The sequence below is a fragment of the Natrix helvetica genome (genome assembly GCF_964273705.1).
Source record: "Natrix helvetica genome assembly, chromosome: 1".
Lineage (NCBI taxonomy): Eukaryota > Metazoa > Chordata > Lepidosauria > Squamata > Natricidae > Natrix > Natrix helvetica.
In genome coordinates, this window is record NC_138548.1 from 32,217,894 (window position 1) to 32,240,535 (window position 22,642).

Here is a 22,642-nt window from a genome sequence, read left to right on the forward strand (position 1 = left end):
CACGCGCGTTGGCCAGCTGACAGGGCAGCGCCTCGCGTGCCCTGACAAATGGCTCAGCGTGCCACTTGTGGCACGCGTGCCATAGGTTCGCCATCACGGCCCTAGGCCCAGAAAAACAATAAAGTATACCAAAACATACCCAAACAAATACAGATGGGGTGGTGGGAAGGAGTATCCAGAAAGACAGGAGTGTCAAACTGGTGGCCCATAGACGAGATACGTCACAAGCAGGCCAGGCCAATCCCAGTTCCGCAAAGGGAAAAAGTATCACGATGCGTCACGAGATGGCAATGTGACATAGTGAGTTTGACACCCATGCAGTAAGAGCTTGGATACATAGATGTTCTGTGTTATATAAAATGAAAGAATCGCATATGGAGCTAATTACAAAATGTCATTGTATTTTAGCATTTTTAATTCCATTTCTCTAGTGAAAATGTCACAGATACAATTAATCAAACACATCTTGAAAGTCATCCCAGATAATAAGAGCAAGAGTGTTATCTAATATTAATGATTCTCATAATTGTCCCATGTAAGTTGATACTGAGCTATTTTGTAAAGTTCTGAAAACGATTCGGTATCATTTGACATCACTTTATTTTTAATAAGCAAATTCCTTAGAACAGCAGCACCTTTTTGCAAGTTTAAAACAAATCCTAAAAAGGTTGGACAATTTTAATGAATAATACAGAGAAACTTTTTGTACAAGGCTGGAATGTTTTTTTGAATCATTTTTAAATTATGCACCAAGAAAAAGAAATAGAAAAGGAGCATAATGTTTTAGTATGGCTTATATTATGTCAAACGCGCAACCGGATGCGTCACACGGTGGCCATGCCCACACACGGTTTAGCGAAGGGGGGAAAAGTCCCGATATGTCATGTGATGCCAGCATGATAACGCACGTATGACACCACTGGTTTATATAGTTAGCATTGATTATCTTTTCCCCTTCTTCTTCTTCCTCCACATTGTTTTCATTCTTCTAATTCCAGTTTCTTTTGATATCCAAATCAAGAAATGTTGTAAATAGTATTATCCTCAACATTATGATTTGGTATAGGTCAGTAAATTGGTATGCATTCACCCTATATCTGAAGCATTGTGCTGCTAGGTGTCTAAAAGTACTTGAAACATCTTGGATATTTGTTTGTTTTCTTTTAATCCAGGGTTTAGAATTGCAGGAAACCTCCTGTCATACTGCTGAAGCTCACAGAGTTGATGATATTTTTGCGATGGCCTTTGAACACCAGGAACATAATGTGTTCTCCCTCAACCCTCATTTTGGAAATATTTTAACACCTTGTGCTGCTCTTCCTGTAAAACTCTACTCAGATGCCAGAAATACCTTATCTGGAATAATTGATTCCCCTGAAAATCGGAAGCAGTTCAAAGAAGACTTCATAAATGTACTCTTATGGATGTTAATCCAGTACTGCTATAAGAAATCAAAAACACCTAGACCTCTTGAAAAAATGTCTAAACCCCAACAGGAATATTCTCCAGCAGGACCATCTGAAGTTTTAAATAAGGCAATAGAAAGATCAGATTCATGGAAAGATGAAGATGGACTCAGTATGGAATCTACAGAAGACTGGACTGATGATAGCAATCTCTTTGATGATGAACCTAGCAAAAAAACATTAAAAACAAACGTCTCAGTACCACAAGATGGTTCACCAAGACCTTTCTATTCTCTTCCAGGCTCAGTAGAAATACATACCACGGATGATGAAGTACTTGAAGTAGCCAGTGTGAATAAACTCTATAAAACTGTTGTCCTTGGTCTTCCTGTTGTAGATGCTGGAAAACACGGGGGAAATATGGATTCATCCCCTATTAAATTCAGTAACTTCTATTCTGAGTTGTTAAGCATTCCTGAAGAATGGAGAACTGCACCATTATCGGCTGCCAAATTCCATCAGATGAAGCAGAAGTTTCCAGTAGAGTGGTATCATTTTTTACTTGGCCAGCTAAACCTATTTCATTTGAAAGAAAATCCTTCAGATTTACTCAAAGATCTTTTTAAAGACACTGCTTTGAAGGATTTGTATGCCCAGAGTGCCTTATCCTGTTATATTGCAATGTTTGGATTAGATGATACTATTGTTTCTCCCGGTCATATTTTCAGAGCCTACAATGGAAGCCTTCCATGGTCAGTCTGTTTGGAATGGTTAATAGGAAAACAAGAGTTATATCAATTAACACTAAAAACATTCAGGTAATTATTATTTTTTTGCCATGTACGTGCATACATCTGAACTAACTGTGTTATTTATATTTGTCATATAACATAAGTGGGTATGTGGCAGGGGTGGGTTCCTGCCAGTTCTAACCTCTTCTATAGAAGAGGTTCCACAAATCTACCGTGCCGTTTAGAACCTGTTCCAGCTCCCACCCCCCGCCCGTCCGCACCATGCTTGCCCCGCCCACCGCTCACTGATTGGCTGGCTCACCAACCACCCCGCGCACCTCTAAGAGCCCTATCTAAACCTTAAAGTCTTAAAGCTGTCAAGTTTGAACATCCCTGGGGTTTTTTTTCTAAAAGGTTAGGGGTGCAAGGGTCTTGTAACTTGACAGCTTTAAGACTTGCACACTTCAATGCCAGAGTTCCTGAGCCAACATTTTGGTTGCTAAGCAAGAGCGTTGTTAAGTGAGTTTCACCACATTTTACAAGTTGTCCACGCCCACCCAGTCACATGATTGTCAAGCCACTCCCACTCAGTCACATGGCTGGCAAGCCACTCCCACCCAGTCACATGGCCAGCAAGCCACGCCCACAAAGCAGGCCACACCTACAGAAGAGGTTCTAAAAAAATTTGAAACCCACCACTGGTATGTGGGTATGTGCATTATTGTTTTATTAATTTATTTTGTCATATTTATGTAGTGTATATTGGAGGTGGTGACACTTTGAGAGCTGTATGCAATGAAATTTCATTTTAATGTATGCCAATTAGTGTACATTTAAAATGAAAATAAAGTTATTCTAAGATATGAATAATATTCTGGATACGACTATTCTAAATACAAATATTATTCTCTTTGGATACAAATAATATTCTGGCTATAAAACAAATATGTGCCTTACTGTATATATATAGTCATATAAACGCAACACAAATCTAATTTGTCTCTTAGTGTATTCATGGACACAACTATGCAATTTAGTTTCTCACTCCCAGTATTCTTGGAGGTCCCTCATCCACATGCTAGTCAAGATCATTTTCATCCCTGGTAAGCATCTAAGCCTAGGAAAGGCAGGCTAGATCCTGCCAGCTGAAGAAACATATATCCTGTGTATGATCTGGGAGCGAGGTGTTTCTGAATCATGGTCTATGAGTTGGCTGTCCCTTTTAGTTTGTCAGGGGCCAAAGGGGTAAAGATGAGAAGGCACATCCCAAAAAGTGTCCATGTAAGTAAAGCATTTCTATGTTAATAAAGCCTCCCAGGCAAGATTTTGATTTTGAAGGATAGACTTTATACTACAGAAGCCTTGTGGAATGGACAGAGTAGTATTTCAGGTATATCTTCTTTGTAAAAGCCCTACAGGTAGAATAGAAAGGGGCATTCTGAAAATAGTATTGTTCATTAAGTCAAAAAACGTAAACTGTCAAAGGCTTCAAAAATTTCAGAACAGAAGAGAAAGCAGTATCACATACTACAAATAGTACTGAATTTTTAAAATAACTATTCTAAGGGATCCATTTTTATAATACTGTAGCGGAAGAGCTATTACTTTGTAATGAAATTTCACTAATGTGTTCCTGAAATTTTCAGTGACAAAGCTTTCTTATATTCTTGTGGCAAGAAAATAAATGTGTTGCATAGGAGTCAAGTCGTTCCTTATGCACACCCACAGCTAGGAGGCAGATCATTGTGTTATGTGACACTCAGTGCAACATATAAAACATCAGCAGATGCATAAATGTGGATTGTCTCAAGTTTGCCCAAGGAAATTCAATGCAAGATTATAAAATATAACTTTTAAATTATGCGCAAGAATCACTTGGCAATTGACTGCTTTACTCATCTACTCCACAGGCTATTGCTGTCCAGACCATTTGGTTTGAAATAATGGCAGACCTATATCCCTCCTGACAACATTAACATTGTTCCAGTGTTCAAGGAGGGAGGAATTGATGAGATGTCTTTTCGGTGTGAAATTGCTAGAAAATTATTCAGGTTCAAAGCAATTTTAAATTTTGCTTTGATGTGTTTAGCAAATAAGATGCCATGCCCAACCAGATGAATATGTACTGTCTGATAAATGCTTAATGAAAAAGTAGAGCTAAGTCAACATATTAGAAGGAAGTTAGCAATCTGATTCACATATTGCACTAAGTTATGGCAATCAGCTAAGCCATAATTAGTAAGCTTCCATATCATGCTAATCCATGTGTTATAATTTACAAACCTCTATACCTTCAGTTTGCTATAGGAAATCAACAAATCTGTAGCTTAGTCTGAAATTATCAGCATTTGAAATTACTGGCCAAATAAAGAGAAAAATGTTTCATCATAAGACTAAAAATAGGAGTTCTTGGGAGGTTATGATCTTAATATTGAGAAATTGGATTTGAATTAACTGAGTAGTAGATTGGAGGCTGTATGTATGACTGTCTTCATAATGCTTGTGATGTATGCTTCTAAACATATTGGTATGATAGAGATATTCGGTCAGATTGATAAGTCATCTATCAAGTTATAGCTAAACCTAATACTGTAGGTGTGCCAACCATTTATATATTGTTACAGAGGCTATTCTCCAGATATATCTCTGGAATTATTCTCAAGTTGTTCCGTATATATTTCTTTGTGTTGTGTTTATCAGATATACAGTGAAGCTTATGGTTGATAAAGCAAGTCTGGGTCCAGTTGAAGACTTTCAAGAGCTGCTAAACTATCTTAAAGAATATGAAAATGACTGGTACATTGGGTTGGTGTCTGAAAAGGAATGGCCACAAGCTGTTTTACAAGAAACACCATACCTTTTTTCTTTGGGGCATGACCCAAATATGGTAAGTTTCCTGACTTTTAGTGGATTTTTCACTAATATGCCAATTATTGCATTCTTGAATTTAATGGCAATACTTACATGTTTTCTGTTGTTTGTCAAGTAATTGTTTATCAAGCTGCTGTTGTGAACTTAGTCCTCGTATTAGTATAGCACAAAAAGCCCTCAGGGATTGGTGGCACAGTTCATTCCTTAATATTTTAATTATGGATTTAGATGGCAAAGCTAAATATCAATGAAGGACTTGTTTCTGGAAAAGTCTGCAGATAATTAGTTTATTAGTATCAGTTCCTTAACAAAACAGCTTAAGACCTGTTTCATTAAAAGATCTACCTAGTAATTAAGATATTCAGAGCTGATTGTGACTTTCCTTCCTGTGGAATCCTGTTAGAGAAAGCTGTACTTTTGTGCAAACTGTACTGTTCCAAACTTCAGAATTTGCCTTTGCCATTGATATCCACTTGCTTTGATTTCAGAAAATATATTTATTTATTTATTTATTATTCATGCTTCTAGACCGCCCCCTCTCCCAAAAGGGACTCGGGGCGGTGTACAGTCCATGCAAAATATATCAAAATACAATAAAAATTGAATATGTACAGTTGGAATGGAGGAGGTTAAAAATGGAATTAAAAGAACTGTACAAAGCAATATATATAAATATAGGATTTTGAACCCCTAAAACACACACCATAAGTTAAAAACAATACCCCTAAAATAACCAGTTAATACATTTGCCAGGAGGGACAGTTGTAATTATGCCAGGCCTGCTAATCGGAACAGGTGAGTCTTCAATTTTTGCCGGAAGGAGCGGAGGTCAATAGTGGTTCTAATGTCGGGGGGGAGGTCATTCCAGAGGGTTGGGCCCATCACAGAGAAGGCCCTACTCCTTGGTGTCGCCCGTTGGCATTGCCTAGTGGACGGCACCAGGAGAAGTCCCTCTCTGTGTGAGCGAATTGGCCGCAGGGATGTATGTGGGAGGATGCGATCCCGCAAGTAACTAGGTCCCGTGCCATGGAGCGCTTTAAAGATGGTAATCAGCACCTTGAAACGCACCCGAAAAACCACAGGTAGCCAGTGCAGCTCGCGCAGGAGAGGTGTTACGTGGGAGTACCTCGTACTCCCCATCACAGCCCGCGCGGCTGCGTTCTGAACTAACTGCAGTCTCCGGGCGCGTCCCAAGGGCAGCCCCATATAGAGAGCGTTGCAGTAATCCAGGCGGGACGTCACCAACGCATGAGTGACCGTGCGTAGGGCATCCCGATCCAGTAGGGGGCGCAATTGGCGCACCAGGCGAACCTGGTGGAACGCCCCCCTTGCCACGGCTGCCACATGGTCATCCATTGACAGCCGGGCATCAAGGAGGACGCCCAAATTGCGCGCCCGTTCCACAGGGGGCAATTGTTCGCCCCCTATGGCCAGCGATGGAATCAGCTGGCTGAACCGAGGTGCCGGTAGCCACAGCCACTCAGTCTTGGAGGGGTTGAGTTTAAGTCTGTTGTCCCCCATCCAGACCCCGACGGCTTCCAAACACCGGGACATCACTTCGACAGCCTCGTTGGGGTGGTTTGGGGTTGAAATATACAGCTGGGTATCATCAGCGTAGAAGTGACACTCAACCCCAAAACCACGGATGATCTCACCCAGCGGCTTCACATATGTGTTGAACAGGAGAGGCGAGAGGACCGACCCCTGTGGCACTCCACAAGTGAGTGGCCTCGGGGTCGACCTCTGTCCCCCTGTCAACACACATTGCTTCCGGTCGGAGAGGTAGGAGCCGAACCACCGCAGAACGGTACCTCCGACTCCTATCCCCTCCAACCGGCGCAATAGGATACCATGGTCGATGGTATCAAAAGCCGCCGAGAGGTCTAATAGGACCAGGATAGAGGAACAACCTCTATCTCTGGCCCTCCAGAGATCATTGACCAACGCGACCAAGGCTGTCTCCGTGCTGTGCCCGGGTCGGAAGCCGGACTGGCGTGAGTCTAGATAATCGGATTCGTCAAGGTGTCGTGGAAACTGCTGCGCCACCACATTCTCAACAACCTTCGATAAAAAGGGAAGGTTGGAGACTGGACGGTAATTAGCTAGCTCCGTTGGGTCAAGTGAAGGCCCCTTAAGTAAGGGCCTCACCACCGCCTCCTTCAAGGCGGTTGGCAAGGATCCCTCACCCAATGAGGCATTCACCAGGCCCAGAAGCCAGCCTCGGGTCACCTCCCAAGATGCCAGTACCAACCAGGAGGGACACGGGTCCATTAAACATGTGGTGGGTCGCAGCCGTCCACGCAACCTATCCAAATCCTTGGGGGCAACAGAATCAAACTCCTCCCAGGATGGTCTCACAAGACTCGCTGTTGGCGGCCCGTCTGGTCCACTGAGGGGGGCCCATCCACTCCGGATCTGAGCGACTTTGTCCTGCAGATATTCCCCAAACTCCTCTGCTCTGCCCTGCAAGGGTGCCCCCCGCGTCCTCTGTGACAAGAGGGAGCGGGTCACCCTAAACAGGGCGGCAGGGCGGTTATCCGTGGACGCAATAAGAGCGGCGCAATATCTACGTTTGGCCGCCCTTAATGCCACAAGGTAGGTCCGTAAATAGGCTCTTACCTGTGTTCGATCAGATTCGGAGCGTGAGGACCTCCACCTGCTCTCTAGACGTCTCCTATGGCGCTTCATCACCCTCAGCTCCTCGGTATACCAAGGAGCCCGGGTGGGTCGCTGTCGCAGGAGAGGTCGCAAAGGCGCAACCCGGTCCAAGGCCCCAGCCGCCGCCCTATTCCAGGCGGCCGCTAGGTCCTCCGACCGAGCGTGGGTCAGGGCTACAGGTAATGGCCCAAGCTCCGTCTGGAACCTATCCGGTTCCATCAGGTGCTTGGGGCGGTACCAGCTTGGACCGTCTGGTCCCGCCTCCTCGCGGTGGGGGGTAGCGCCAGGGAAGTCCAGCCGGAGACATGAGTGATCTGACCATGACAGGGGTGTGACAACTAAGTCCCCTATACCCAGATCACTCGTCCACTGCTCAGATACAAAAACAAGGTCCAGTGTGTGGCCACCTTCGTGTGTGGGGCCCTGAATTAATTGGGTCAGGCCCATGGCTGTCATGGAAGCCATGAACTCCCGAGCCACCTCAGATGCTGCTCGGCAGGTTGAAATCCCCCATAACCACAAGCTTGGGGATCTCAACCGCCGTCTCAGAGATCAGCTCGAGGAGCTCGGGCAGGGCCGCTGATGTATAGCGAGGAGCCAAGTATACAATCAGCAAACCCAACTGCCTCCCTGGGCCCCATTTCACACCAAGGGACTCACACCCGGATATCTGAGGAACAGTGAACAGGAACATATTAAGTTATGTTTTAGATTATAGTTTTAGTTATGTCTTTTTAGACTTTAAGGTTTTCTTGTATGAATATTTTCCAGTTAATTCCTGGACTTCATCTTTTAAAACAGAAATACACAATTGTTTTCTTGGCTAAGGACTTTATATCTTGGAGGGCTGCATTTTTTTAAGTGGGATCACAACATACAGGTAGTTCTTTAAAGACAATTCAGACTGGAATTTCCATCACTAAGCAAAGTAGTTATAAAGGAATTCACCTCCGATTTTATTACCATTTTGCCACCAAAGTAGTGAAGTGATTCACAGAGTTCACTTTGTTTGTCCCTGGGGAAGGTTGCAAATCACGCAACCTCAGGATGCTGCAGCCATCGTAAATACATACCAGTTGTCAAATGTCTTGAATTTTGATTATATGACCATGGAGACGCTGTGATGGTTGTAAGTTTGAGGCTTTATCATAAGTCACTTTTTAAAGCATCATTGTAACTTCAAAAAATTAAATGAATGGTTGTAAATAAAGGACTAACTGTACTAAAATGGATTATAGATGTGTAATATGACCAAGCTCTAGCCATGTTTTAACATTACCCCCTCAATCATAATTTAATTTACAAACTGATAACCATTTTTAGAGACCTATAGCGGCCTCCATTTCTGTGTGCGGCCTGGAGCCTCAAACTGATCATCTCTGTGCTAAAAGCACTGTAGCAATAATTTGAGAGCAAAGAATAAAATGACTGACATAGACGGAAGGTACACGTCCAAAGGAAACAAAACAACAAAAAACTTCAAAGAGTAACGCAAAATCTTACAGAGGCTCACCAGCTTCTCTACTGAAGAACTGGACAATAGTCCAGTTTAGGGGCCTTTCAGAACATCATCAGGGTAGGAGCTATGCAGATTTCCAAAGAGATGCTATGATCACAATTGAGCCCAAAATTTATACTGCTGAGAAATTTGTTAAGTGAATTTTGCCCCATTTTATGACTTTGCTTGCCACATTTGTTGTGAATCACTGCTGTTGTTAAATTAATAATAGTTAAGTGAATCTGGTTTCCCCATTGAATTTGCTTGTCAGATCATCTGACCTTGGGACATAGCAACAGTCATATACAGTATATGAACCAAGCATGTGAATTTTTATCACATCATGGGGATGCTGCAAAGATCATAACTCTGAAAAATGGTCAGAAGTCACTTTTTTCAGTGGTGGTGTAACTTTGAATGGTCACTAAGCAAGGACTGTAATCTATACGAGAGGCATTGTGACCTAAAAAACACACATCAAAGGTGTCACTAGATGATTTTTTTAATAGAAGCACCAACAGAGTCTGCTGAATTGTACTGCATGGAATTCAGGGTGGTCTTCCATTAATCCTTACATTAAAAAGAATGCAACTTAAATTGGTTATGTTTCCTGTGGATCTAGACCAGTGGTTCCCAACTTTTTTTGGCCATGCCCCACCTACGTATCTCTAAAATCCCGATACCCCTCCTGTGATGTATAATTACTCAAAAAGCGAGCTCTACTAATGCAGAGGAAGCCTAAAAAGCTATTAATTTGGTTTAAACAAGGTTCAAATTGCCCCCATTAAAAATCAAATTGCCCCCCTGTGGGGTGTGGGTCCCACATTGGGAGCCACTGATCTAGACCAACCATATCTTGATCCAGCAGTTTTCACAATATCCATGGCCCAGATTTTTCTTGCTGAAGAAAAATAAAATCTGACTTCTCCGCAGTGTTCAAAGACAAGGCAACTTTTTGTACTTATCTTTATCTTCCAGGGAGTTTATACTGGCAGGATACTCACGCTTCAGGAATTTCAAGTACAAGTGGGAAAACTGAACGAGGAAGCTGTCAGAGGACAGTGGGGGAATCTCTCTTGGGAGCTGCTGTATGCCACAAATGATGATGAGGAACGCTATAGCATCCAAGCACATCCTGTACTCCTGAGGAACCTGACCATACAAGCAGCAGATCCTCCCCTTGGCTATCCTGTTTATTCCTCCGAACCTCTTCATCTGACTTTCTTGTAGTTCCCAGAATGAAGCCACTTCATTCCTTCACTGAAAATTGGGTGGAATGGGGGCACTTCTTTGGAGAGGGACTTTGAGCACATGCCGTTCAGTATCAGGTCACAATGGGAGAAGAATGCAGGCAATAAGATAATTATGCATTTTAATGTTGTATATTGTATACATTTTTATATAAAATCCCCAAAATCATTACCAATACTGTATTGACAGGTACCTTCCATAGGGGTATAAGTTTATATACCTTAAACCATAGATAAGTATTTTACTTTAAGATGGAGTCTACATCTATGATTGTTATAACGTAAGTTTATTTATGTGTATTATAAAAGGGATACTTGAAAAATATTTAATGTCTGTTCAATTTTGAAAAAGAAACATTGGTTAAGAATTACAAATTGAATATTAGAGGAAAGAAATATCCTGGTTCAATAAGATGGAAGTTCCCAGCATCATTGGACAACCACAAATACAGAGACTTGTAACCATGCTCCTACTTTCAAACAAATCCTACCTATTTACTAATGAGGAAAAAATGGGGGTCAACAGAAGAAGTTGTGAGGATACACAAAAAAACAGAAAGCCAAGTCACAATGGGAAACAAATATACTACCTGACAGATAAGCCATGTGGTTTGGGGTTGTGAGGGAACTGACCAAGCAGATTTACCATCATAAAGCTATATTGCTTGCAGGAGAGGTATTGTAAAATCTGTATTTAGTGTCTTGTCACAGTGACAAAGCATTCTATTCATCTGCAGTTGGTAGAACTGTAAACTATACAGAGTAATTCCAAGAATCAACACTGGCTTTTGAGTACTTCATTGTTGAGTTGGAAATAGCAGATAGAAGTTTTAATTCTCCCAAGTTACGAAGCTATATTATGAAAAATTGAAAGGGAGCACGTTTTTGAGAGATTTACTAAACTATTTTAAAAAGTATATATAGCTCATATATTATAAAAAGCTATTTACTAAAAGAGCAGAATCATCATAGTGGTTGACCCAAAATATGGCTGGATCTTGTTTGTGTCCCTTTGCCATTCATTTTCCTATCCCCGGTCCCTCTCTCGACTGGTGCTGTTTTTGCATTTTCAAAGAGAGGGGTTTAATTGGCTAAAATAAGCACTTTAAGCACTACAGAGGCTTAAGGCATCCATGGAACTCCTGAAAATGGATCCTGGCCAATTCACTTTAGGAATACAGTCCCTGGCATATTATGAAAAGTTTGTGTGGATCTGAAGCCAATGAAAGTTGCACATTCCTGCAGTAGGTCATAAGCAAACCTTGTTATAGGCTAGTGTTATATAAACCCAGCCAATATTTGAGGAGGTGGTTGGGAGAAAGACAGATTTGAATCATATTGGTATATACGTTGAAAAGCCAACAAGTGAATGAACTTTCTTTGGGTAACCATCTCATGCTGCAAAGCTAGAAGTTTTATACAGGTACATCCATCTTGTCGCACATTTTTGTGTCATTTTTTGCAAAAGAAAACCATAAACTTTTCAAGCAGAGGTTCCTCTCTTTTCCTTATGCTGGTTCATGTTCGAAGGAATGCTCAGCTGCTCCTTTTCCTTATGAAGACTTTTTGTAATAAGAAACATCAGCATCCTGTAAGAAACAATACAGCTACTTAGGCAAGGCCAGTCAAATAAAAGTAAGCAAGACCCTTTGAATGCTTCAATCCCATGCATGTAACATGTATGCAGAAGTCAGAAAAAGCAAAAAAATAAGTTCCATTAACATACAATTTCCACTCAGCTATTCACTTTAAAACAATATAAAACTGTGATAACGTATAATCCACGCTAAACTAGTGAGGCTTAGCTAATCCAATACACCACCTAGGACTACATTTTTTTAAACATTTAATATGAAATCTTGAATCTGAAGCATTTCATTAAATAAAACATTTGTGTCTGGAATTAAAGCATGCTAAAAATGCTGTAGTGGAAGGGTCACATCTGGTTTTAATGCTCTATTTGACACAATAAACTTTCGACTTGAATTTGGAAATCTCCAGAATATACATTGAGGCAACTAAAAAAAAAACCTGGGGAATCTGGTTTGCCTTAATTCTGCAGTTGTATTATAGAAAGCATTCAGATAACCACTTTCTGCTTACATCAGAAAGTGGTAATATTTTCCTTTAAACTTTGAAATGCCTCCCAATAGAAATGAAAGGGGAAAAAATCACTTGGAGTTGGGCAGCAAATTTCAATAAATAACTTCTGGCTGACTGTTCAACAAACCATAATAATAATTTTAGTTCTTGGGAAGAACTCAGTACAAATAATGGGAAGACTGATAGTCTGACCTGTAATGGAGCTCCTGATTATATTCTCCTGTCTCTCATCCACAGCGGAAAGAAAAGTGAAACCCCGCCACTACTGGGAAGTCGGGAAATCCCCAGCTCCATAATAGATAGCCAAAAATGTGGTCTGTTATCTCTCTTGCATTCTACCCCACAAACCCTCAACTATTCCAAAAATCAGATTAACTGGATCCCAGTCCCAAGCATTGTTAAAATGCAGTCCTCTGTATGTTGGGCAAAGCCTAGTGTGTTCATCAAGCAATAGGAGTTGTATATAACAAAAGGACATGTTCTGGAATATACACAAAAACAAAATATGCATAGAGCTTTCAGATTGTGTACCTAATATTCAAAGTAGGAATCTTTGTGTTTGGCTTCCTATTAATGTCCAGCCCAAAACAAACAGGCAGGTACATCTTATCATGCAGGTATTGGAATTGCAGGAACAAATAAAAGGATGAACAAAAGAAGAGATGGGATTTAAAAATAAAGATGGCAGGCACAACTGCAATTAAAGTTCATAGTCTTTAACTGGATATTCCTGCTAAAAAATAGAGCTGCAGTCACCACTAAAGGGTATATAGAGCCAAAAATATCGATTTCTTGCAAGGACACTTAAACCTGGAGTTTTCTGCATAATATGCTACCTTCTCAGATCAGCCAATCTAGCAGGTTTAAATAATACCAGGATAGGAAAAAGATTCTATTTGAAGAACATACCACTCCACTCTTGAAGTTATCTATCCGCTTCTTTCCCATGCGGTTCAATAGCCACCATGCCCAAGTGGGCGCATACTGCCACATGTAGCATACTGCCAAGTAGGGATGGTCACTGATCCAGGCTTCCTTCACATCATTAGCCATGCTAACCAGGGTTAAGCGAACACAGCGTTGAGTTGTCATTTTGTGAGATTGGTCCCCAACGTTTTGATTAACCTGGTAATGGGGTGGACACACAATAGAAAATGAGACAAAATCAGAATATACTACAAGTGTGGCTTGCTAGGCTGATTAATCTCTGTGTCCCTCCTTTAAAAAAATTAGCTGTTAGACGTTACAGAACTTCTAATGAAGATTCCTTCCTCCCCTTTGCCATCATAAGGAAAAACTAAAACTCAAAATCAGAACAGGAACAACAACAAAATTTCAAGTTACACATTAGGAGTAGATATGCTGTTAAGAGAATGCCAGGGCACCATAGGCATCCCTTTCCTGTTAAAACAGCATTTAACAGGGCATGTGTCTAGGCACATAAAATAATGGTCTTAGCAAATAATTGCAATCGCAACTTAGGGGCCCAGACTTGGCCTATCTTGCACTGTCATCAGCAATCACAGAACAGGGCAATAATTAACTAGAACAAATGTCATTTCTTTTCATTCTTAACTCTATTGGTCCAGAGTTCATTGTCCCCTAAGTCATTTCAGTCAGTTTGATCTAGTGCAGGAGTATCAAACTCAAGGCCCGTGAGCTGGAACTGGCCTTCAGGGTGCTTAGATCTGGCCGTGGGCCCACCCTGGAAACAGTGAAGGACCAGCCTGTGGTGCCTCTGCTAGCAAAAATGGAGCTTGGGAGGGCCACGTGCTGCCATCCCGAGCTCCATTTTCACTGGCAGAGGGCTGCAGGAGGCCGTCACAGCTGAAAACAGAGACGGTGATGTCGAACTGTCCACGTGCACCCTGGCCACACCCCCCCTAGTCAAACGCAACCTGATACAGCCCTCAATGAAATCGAGTTGGACACCCCTGGTCTAGTGATTATGGTCCCAGTCTAGAAACCAGGAGAGAAGGGTTCTAGTCCCACTTTAGGCATGAAAAGCAGCCTTGTGACCTTGGGCCAGTCATTCCTTTAGCCCAATTTACCTCACAGGGCCATTGTGAGGAAAATAGGAGGAGAAGGAAGGAGCCTTGGGTATGTTCACTACCTTGAGATATTTGTAAAAATAATAAAGGGAAGATTAAAAAGATAAATAAATTCCTACCTTTGAGATTTCTTCAGTAAAGACATTTTGGATGATCTGTGACTGGACAGGCCCTGGACAGATATTGATTACACTTATCTCAGGGTAATCAGCAAGCTCAGGCCGAAGAGAGTTAAAGAAGCCCTAAGAAAGAAAAGCAGTGACTTTATTAGAAGGGTCTCCACAACCACAAACAGAGTAAACTATCAGGTGCCTCAAAGATAGTAACTGCATACAGATGCAATTATAAACACAATCTACAATGTTGCAAAGTTTTCGTTATCTAGTTTCAAGGTTTTAGTAAGGGATCCATAATGCCATTTAAGATAGGTTGTTATACAAGCTTACTCTGTTTTTACCAATTTGGCACCTCCATTTTTCTTCCTTTATCTATTTTATTTGCTGGGTAATGACTCTGCTAAAACTGATCTACACCATGTAAAAAAACCACCACCATGTATTTTTCTGAACCCCATGCTGTGGATCTTGATACCAAGTACCAATATCATCCAAGCTAGAAAAAAAAAAGAAGTGTGTTGGTTGTACTAGGGAACCCAGATTTGATGTAAGGTTTCCATAATTAACTTACAAAAATTACACTAGCAAAACAAAGACCATTTTCTATACTTCTTTGCTGGTATCTCATATCACTCAGCCCAGTTGCAACTCAGATATAGCAACCCTGTTCAGGAACCACTAGTTGCTATTCATTACAGAAACCCACATTATTACAGTCACTGAATTCTGGTCAAATTTAATTGAGAGGGAAACACAACTGCTGCTTAGTACTTCGTACTTCAAACTACACAGCCCAGAATGTTTTTAAAATACGTGCAGTGTCTTTACTGGATATCTGGCACAGATATCCAGTAAAGACACAGAGTTTAAAGTCTACAGAGTTATGCTTAGATCGGCTTGGGAGCCTCACAGGCTTCCTGCCATAAGAAGAAAGGGGGGGGGATGAAAAGGGGAAGGATGAAAGAGCAATAAACCTTTGTGTGTACGTGATAGGAAATTGGGAGGGGGGAATGATAGGTGAGAAGGACCAGAGTAGCTGGATCCTGTTCATACCAGCATCTCACAGCCAGGCACCCTGAGAAATATGCTGATTAACATCTCCCCACAACATCTCAGAGTTGTCAAAACATCTTGGTGAGCTCTGGTTGGCTGGAAACCGACTGGTCATGGGGGGAGAGATGGCCTGGGGGCAAACCTACATCTTATTTTTGTATCCAGTGAGCGCAGGGGGGAGGGGGGATAGGCATGGTGAATGTTGCAGCGCCTCTGCAGTGAACGACTGCTGTGGTACTCCAGCATTCCTAACGTTGGGACTGTGTCGTAAGTGCTTGGGGAGTTAACTGTTGTAACTAAGGGATTACTTGTACTGGGGTCTCTTCTCTTAGCCAAATCTTCATGGCCTAGCAAGCCTCAATATTAGTATAGGGCCTTTGAAACATCAACAAGTTCTCTAGTTGCAATTGCTAACGAACATAAGCCTAAAACACAGCCTTCCTGGCATCCCGCAAATATCATGGAATTGCAATTTCATGAATGCTAGCTGGGGGACCTCTTGGAGTTGTGCTCCCAACACATTCTGGGAACCTCCTGTGACCAAAGCAGCTGGAAAAGGGACTTACCTGCAAAGCATGTTTGCTGGCACAATACCCAGTTGCTAAGGGAGCTCCCATGATACCCATGACGCTGCTCATCGTGACGATCTTTCCCTGTTTCCTTTGGATCATGTGGTCCAGGACAAATTTAGTTAAGGAGACAGTGCCCAGATAGTTGAGTTCCATTATAGCGTTATAAACATTAACACTTGTATCTACGAAAAGAGAACGCTGAGAACGTCCACCGTTGTTCACCAAAATGTCAATCTTTTGTAAGAAAGGAAATGAAGGAGAAAATAGTTATACTATGACTTCTTGTCAGCATCAAGAACTGAAGTGACTATGGAGTCAGAACGCAGCCAGACCTCAAATAACTTTCCCTGTTTCAATTTCTGAAGCACCAGCTCATTATGCGCTTCCAACATCATTTTCTGGGATATATGAAAGGGTTTCTTACACATATCTGCATTTTCATGCTCCGTCTTGGCTACATTGAATCCTTTTTAAAAGGGTAATTGTATTACACACAAAAGCAAATGATCCTCCCATTCCAATATAAGGTAAAGGTTAAAGGTTCCCCTCGCACATATGTGCTAGTCGTTCCCGACTCTAGATAAATATATTTGCCCTAGACATGTTTCTTACCCTGCTCTGCTTCTCTCTCTCTCCCTGCCCCTCCATGTGTGTGTTTGTGGGTGTGTGGGTGTGTCTCTCTCTCTGTCCTTCTCTGTCTCTCAAAAAAATGAAACTTACCCTCCCAAAATGCTGAAGGATTGTCTTTGTTGCAGATTCATGGGATCCTCTGTCAGTCAAATCAAGTGGCAAAATGAGGATATCCTTATCACTTAGGCTGCTGGTCTCTAAAGGGAAAAGGATAAAAACAAAATGTCTTGTAGAAACAATGGATCTTCCTTCCATCCCACCCCATAAACACAACTCAACAAGCAGGAAGGGGCGTCCAAAGTTCTCCTCTCCTCCCTCCCTTTTGATGTTCCATTTTTCACACACTGCTGACCCTTCATTATCTGATGGGCATCATTTGGCCAGTAAGTGCTTCTTTGGGATTCTTTTCAAATCAAATCAAATCAAATCAAACTTTTATTTATAAACCGCGCCCTTTCCTAAACAGAACTCGGGGCGGTGTACAGTCATTATTAAAAACCATATACATATCAAAATAGATGTGCATAAATATACATATACGTAAACATAGACATAGATGGAGGAGGTAGAAAATATACTTTACCATATTTAATTAAAAATACAAATAAAATTAAAATTCCCTTAAAAAATTTCACAATAAGATGTTTGCCAGGAGGTGAAAGATGGAGCTATAAATCGGCTAAGCCAGCTAATTGGAACAGGTGGGTCTTAAGCTTCTGTCGGAAGGAGCGGAGGTCATTAGTAGTTCTAATATCGGGGGGGGAGGTCATTCCAGAGGGTTGGGCCCATCACAGAGAAGGCTCTACTCCTAGGCGCCACCCGTTGGCACTGCTTGGCGGATGGCACCTGGAGGAGTCCCTCCCTGTGAGAGCGGATAGGTCGTAGAGATGTGTGAGGTGAGATGCGATCCCTTTTAAGTTTGTCATTCGTGACTTATTTTCTATGGGCTCTGTTTTCCAATTTTATTCTACCTCTCTGAAGAGTCTCCCCAATGGCTTGTCTTTGCATATTTAAGCTCAGGTTTCAATGCTTGTTTTCCCAGCGAACACCTCTTTGGTACTGCATGATTTGTACTTCTTCCAACTCAAGATATCATCATGCATCTTTATAAAACATCATTCTCTTTGAGCTATGGTTGGGCCCCACCCTGTTGCTTTTCCAAAAAGCCCTAAAAGCATGGCTTTGTAAGAGGACCTGGGGACCGCAAAGAGACGGAGCCAGTCAAATGGCAGATAGGATTGTAGTGTTGCCACCATGGGTGGTGGAGACGGTTTTTACTATATGATGGATTTTTTTAAAAAAAATTGTAAGCTGCATGGAGTCCCCTATACATGAGTTGGATGGTTATATAAATTTCCTTAATAATAAGTAAATTTTCTCCAACATCATAGCTTAAAAGTGCAGCTTTCACAGCCTTATGTTGCAACTTGGAAATCATACCCTTGACAATTTGTACCTTTTTGTTAGTAATAATTTTTTGCCCCTAGCTAACATGCCAAGTTAGCATGGTATATCTTGTTACTGGGGCCCTCGGGGGTTTAATTCAAATATATGTTTCAGCCCTTCAGAACATGGTGTCTGTTCAATCAGGATTGAGAAACCTGCATTCCTCAGATGGATTGCATGTGAATGACCCTTGGCCTATTTTTAAAACTACTTTGCAGAAATGGACTCTGAAACACAACAAGGGGTTTGTCCCTTCCCTGCTAAGTCAGAAAACAGACAAGATGGCACCTGAGAGACAACATGGGTGTGTGATCACTTTTGGCTCTTGCCCAGGCCCCTGAATAATGTGTTTCTCTCTGTGAAAAACAAAACTGTTATCCCTTAAAAAATCACTCAGAAGGCAAATGTAATTTTGGGAGCTGCTTTTCTCGGCCTATTTCCCAACAGGAGTCTTGTGAGCTAAGAACTGGAGGAACTGCAGTCCAACATGTCTGAAGGGCATGAGGCTGGGGAAATGCCACTTTTCTGCACAGCTTCATCCAGGCTTTTCCATAGCCCCTGCTTATCTATGAGCAGAATATAAGAGTTAAGGGGAGTTTCTGCAAGTTCTCCATATTGTAATTTAAAAAAAAAAACAGGCAGAACTGGATTTCAGTAATTCTTTACTGGCAGTGGCCTATCTCTGTGTGCATGCATGGGAAGCATAGAGTGGGAATATATAAGCCCACTCTGAAGCATATGCCTGGGAGGGAGGAGAGAGAGGTTTTAGAATGAAAAAATCGTGCAGAGCCGCTATGTGCTCACTTCTCCTATATGGATGATCAGATGATTTGGGTTTTTTTCCTCCATAGCCAGAAGTGAACTGAGTTTCTCCTTACACACCAAAATGTATTCCCATTTTGTTCAGTTTTCAGAGAGTTATCACATGGGCACATTGGGATGAAAAAAAAATAAGAAGTATTCTCCCAAGCTCTTTTGTAAATCTAATATAGGAAAAACATCTAGGTTACTCCCCTGGTTTGTTATTTGTATACTCCTTTTAATTATTAGGATATCAGCAATTCTAACACATTAGAATTCAAGTCATGTGTTGTGGCCCGCCAGTGGCCAGTGGAGCTGGCAGCAGATTCGGACAGTGAGGAGGTTGGGGAGGAACATGGGCCAGTCCTGGAGTCTTGGGAAGGCTCGGATGAGGGCTCTGTGTCGGAGGCAGAGCCGTATACCAGTTATCAGCTGCCTTCAGAGTCAGACATCAGTGAAGCAGATGAACAACTGAAGCCCGTTCCCAGTGTGCGCATGCACAGAGTTGCCAGATGAAGGGAACAGCTAAAGAACAGAGGTCGACTTGGGAGTAAGACGATGAATGGCCTCTCCCAGAGGAAATAAAAAAGGAACAAAAGGGGAGTGGAGTTTGCAGGAGACAATTAGTTCGCTTAATTGATTCATGACTCTCTGAGACTCCTTGCCAAGTTTTGCAGATATTGGCCTGGCAGTTCTCTAAGCCAGATAAGATCTGTGATTGTAAATCCTCCCTTGAAAAACTTTGCTGGATGTGAATGAGCAGAATTCACAGCAAATTAATAATAAGGGTTTTTGTTGGGACAAGGAGTTTGCTTCATGCTCTTGGGAAGACTAGGTCAGAACATCATGGATTACATATGATGGCATCAGTTAATGATTTAATCACTTGCTATAAATCTAACAAAGATAATTAATCCGGGGCCTTTTGGAGCTGAGCAAATCTAACGTGCAACATTAGTTTTGTAAGAAAGCCTTGCAAAACACCAAAAGTTCCTCTCTGCTCTACTTGGCTACATGTCAAGAAAGGGAAGGAACCCTGGATAAGCTAAACACCTATGCAACTGCAACCTACTTCAAACCAGCCTAAGGCATAAACAATATTGGGATGACAAAATAATCTTATTGACAATTAGCTGTCCATAGATCATTCAGTTTTTCCTAATCTTGTCAGCATGATACCTCCTATAATTGCCCAGTTTAATTGGAGCCAGTATCAAAATGGTTTGCTGTTGCTTCCTTCCAGAATATCTCTTATTTTCTTTCTTACCGCCTTGGTTTTTGGGTAGCAAACCAAAACCTACTTAACGAGGCAAGGTCAGACAGATGCTGCAGAAACCTAACTGGAATTAGCACAACCCTTTATAAATATGCCAAAAGGGGCACACTAAGTTTTGTTCTATAATTTTATTTGCAATTCTTGCAACCTAGTTAAGGAAAAAATGCATACACAAAGTTCTAGAATCACCCTTACCAAGGCACTTCTTTTTCACTCTCTCCAATTCGTTTTCTCTTCTTGCTGACAACACAAGCCATGAGCCAATCTTGGCCAGCTGGTAGGCCAACTCTTCTCCAATTCCACTGGAAGCACCAGTCACCCAGACAACTTTCCTCGGCAGCTCCTTTTCTGGAGAAGAAAAAGAACACATGCAAAAATGATAATAGGTGTCAAGCACAGGATATTAGGAGTCCAGGCAGTACAAGTGAGCATGGATTTACTGCATGCTATTGCTCTCTACAAGAATATGAACTACTAATGGACAAAGCAAATTGATGGTAGATAAAGAGTCAATGGAATTCAAGGTGGACTAGACTTGGATCTCTTGTGGGCATGAAGGAACTCGAGCAGTGGTGAAATTCAATTTTTTTACTACCGGTTCTGTGGGTGTGGCTTGGTGGGCATGGCAGGGGAAGGATACTGCAAAATCTCTATTCCCTCCCCACTCCTGGGGGAAAGATATTGGCAAAATCTCCATTCCCACCCCACCCTGGGGACAGCCATAGGTGGTATTTGCTGGTTCTCTGAACTACTCAAAATTTCCGCTACTGGTTCTCCAGAACTGTCAGAACCTACTGAATTTCACCCCTGGACCCGATGACATGTTTGACCTCTCCCTCAGGCTCAGCAAGGTCATGATGTAGGTCATCTCCTACATCAAGTGTTCAATAGCAACTTTCATGAATATGTATATATCTACATTGCAAGACACTATTTATAGCCATGGCTGTTAGTCAAATTCTTATTATTAACTTTTATGACTACATACATATCTGCAAGCAAGAATTTGGCTGTTAGCCAAATCCTTATTTACTTATTTAAATCCATGTATCTGGCCACCCATTTCACAAATGCAACTCTAGGTCCCTAAAAAAAATATTAAACCAAAGATAGCAGTATCTTAAGACATTTGAAGACTAATAAATGTATTACATCATGCCTTTTTCTTCATAAGAACAAAATATATCGGGCATCTGGTATAGCATTTTGTGTCACATGGGGTTCATTGAATGAATTTGGGAAGGTCACTGGAGGGTGGTTACTCCTCTCCACTATCACTTGTTAGCCACCAGTGTCGAATGGCATCTTTGACACAGAAGATAGTACAGTAAGTAGTCATTCATACAGCAACTACTGATAATCTGAAACTCCAGGAAAGTACTGTATTCAGTGTCCTTTTAACCTCATGTAATGTGACTGCCGTTACTATACATCTGGTAAGGAATGTCACAATTTAACTGCATGCTGGGTAGAAAAAGAAGAATAATTTTCTTCTGCTGACTCTGGATTACTTTGCGGCTCAAGTAAATGGTTGAGCACAAGTTCTAGACTCCACGAAAACGTAAAACTATAAGAACTGTATTTGTCTTTCGTGTGTTGTAATTCTGTCATCTTGAACACATTCAGTGCTGAAATTCTAACACGGTGAGAAAACAAATCCCCTTTCTATATATTATTTATGGCCCCACACAAACTAATATTGCAATGTTAATAATTATCCTTCCAGTTTTTCATCCAAAACATTAATGAAAATATTTATTATACAGTAGGGAATCTGAACCTTTAAATTTCCCAGAAAATTCTGTTTATTCACTTATTTCAGCTCTTTCTTTGCTTCAAATGTTTTTAGCAATGATAAGATCAACCACTTTGATGCAATTCTTAGTATTGACAACTCAGCATTTGATATAAAACACAAGACTATTTAATTAATGACAGGAGGAAATGAGTTCTACTTCTCTTCCTGGAATTTGATCACAGAAACTCCAGTAGTTGGTTGTGATGGTGTTAGTTATATTTTTCTAGATAAAATCCCTAGCATTTGAGCCAGGTGTGCCACCTCTGAATGCATATTTAGCTGTGGATAGATCTGGTAACTCTCCTTGTATTGTTAAAAGTAATGATACCTTCTAGCTCAACTTAACTTCTGCGGCAGTTTTCTTGGCAGAGTTACAACTAGT

The 22,642-nt window shown here is 41.5% G+C and overlaps 2 protein-coding genes across 6 annotated transcripts in view; one reads left to right on the plus strand and one right to left on the minus strand.

Moving 5' to 3' along the window:
* PCNX4 (pecanex 4) overlaps positions 1-10,586 on the plus strand; it is a 23,611-nt gene extending 13,025 nt beyond the window's left edge. For all 5 annotated transcript variants that reach the window (XM_081936184.1, XM_081936182.1, XM_081936181.1 and 2 more), the window contains 3 exons: positions 1,173-2,224; positions 4,838-5,024; positions 10,143-10,586. In XM_081936184.1, coding sequence (XP_081792310.1) covers positions 1,173-2,224; positions 4,838-5,024; positions 10,143-10,394 — 1,491 coding nt within the window. In that variant the 3' untranslated portion in view covers positions 10,395-10,586. The remainder of the gene's footprint in view (positions 1-1,172; positions 2,225-4,837; positions 5,025-10,142) is intronic.
* Positions 10,518-22,642, minus strand: part of DHRS7 (dehydrogenase/reductase 7) — an 18,977-nt gene continuing 6,852 nt past the window's right edge. Inside the window, exons 2-7 of the mRNA XM_081936187.1 lie at positions 20,658-20,810; positions 17,030-17,136; positions 16,304-16,543; positions 14,688-14,810; positions 13,427-13,642; positions 10,518-12,003 (exon numbers count right to left, since the gene is read on the minus strand). Coding sequence (XP_081792313.1) covers positions 11,968-12,003; positions 13,427-13,642; positions 14,688-14,810; positions 16,304-16,543; positions 17,030-17,136; positions 20,658-20,810 — 875 coding nt within the window. The 3' untranslated portion in view covers positions 10,518-11,967. The remainder of the gene's footprint in view (positions 12,004-13,426; positions 13,643-14,687; positions 14,811-16,303; positions 16,544-17,029; positions 17,137-20,657; positions 20,811-22,642) is intronic.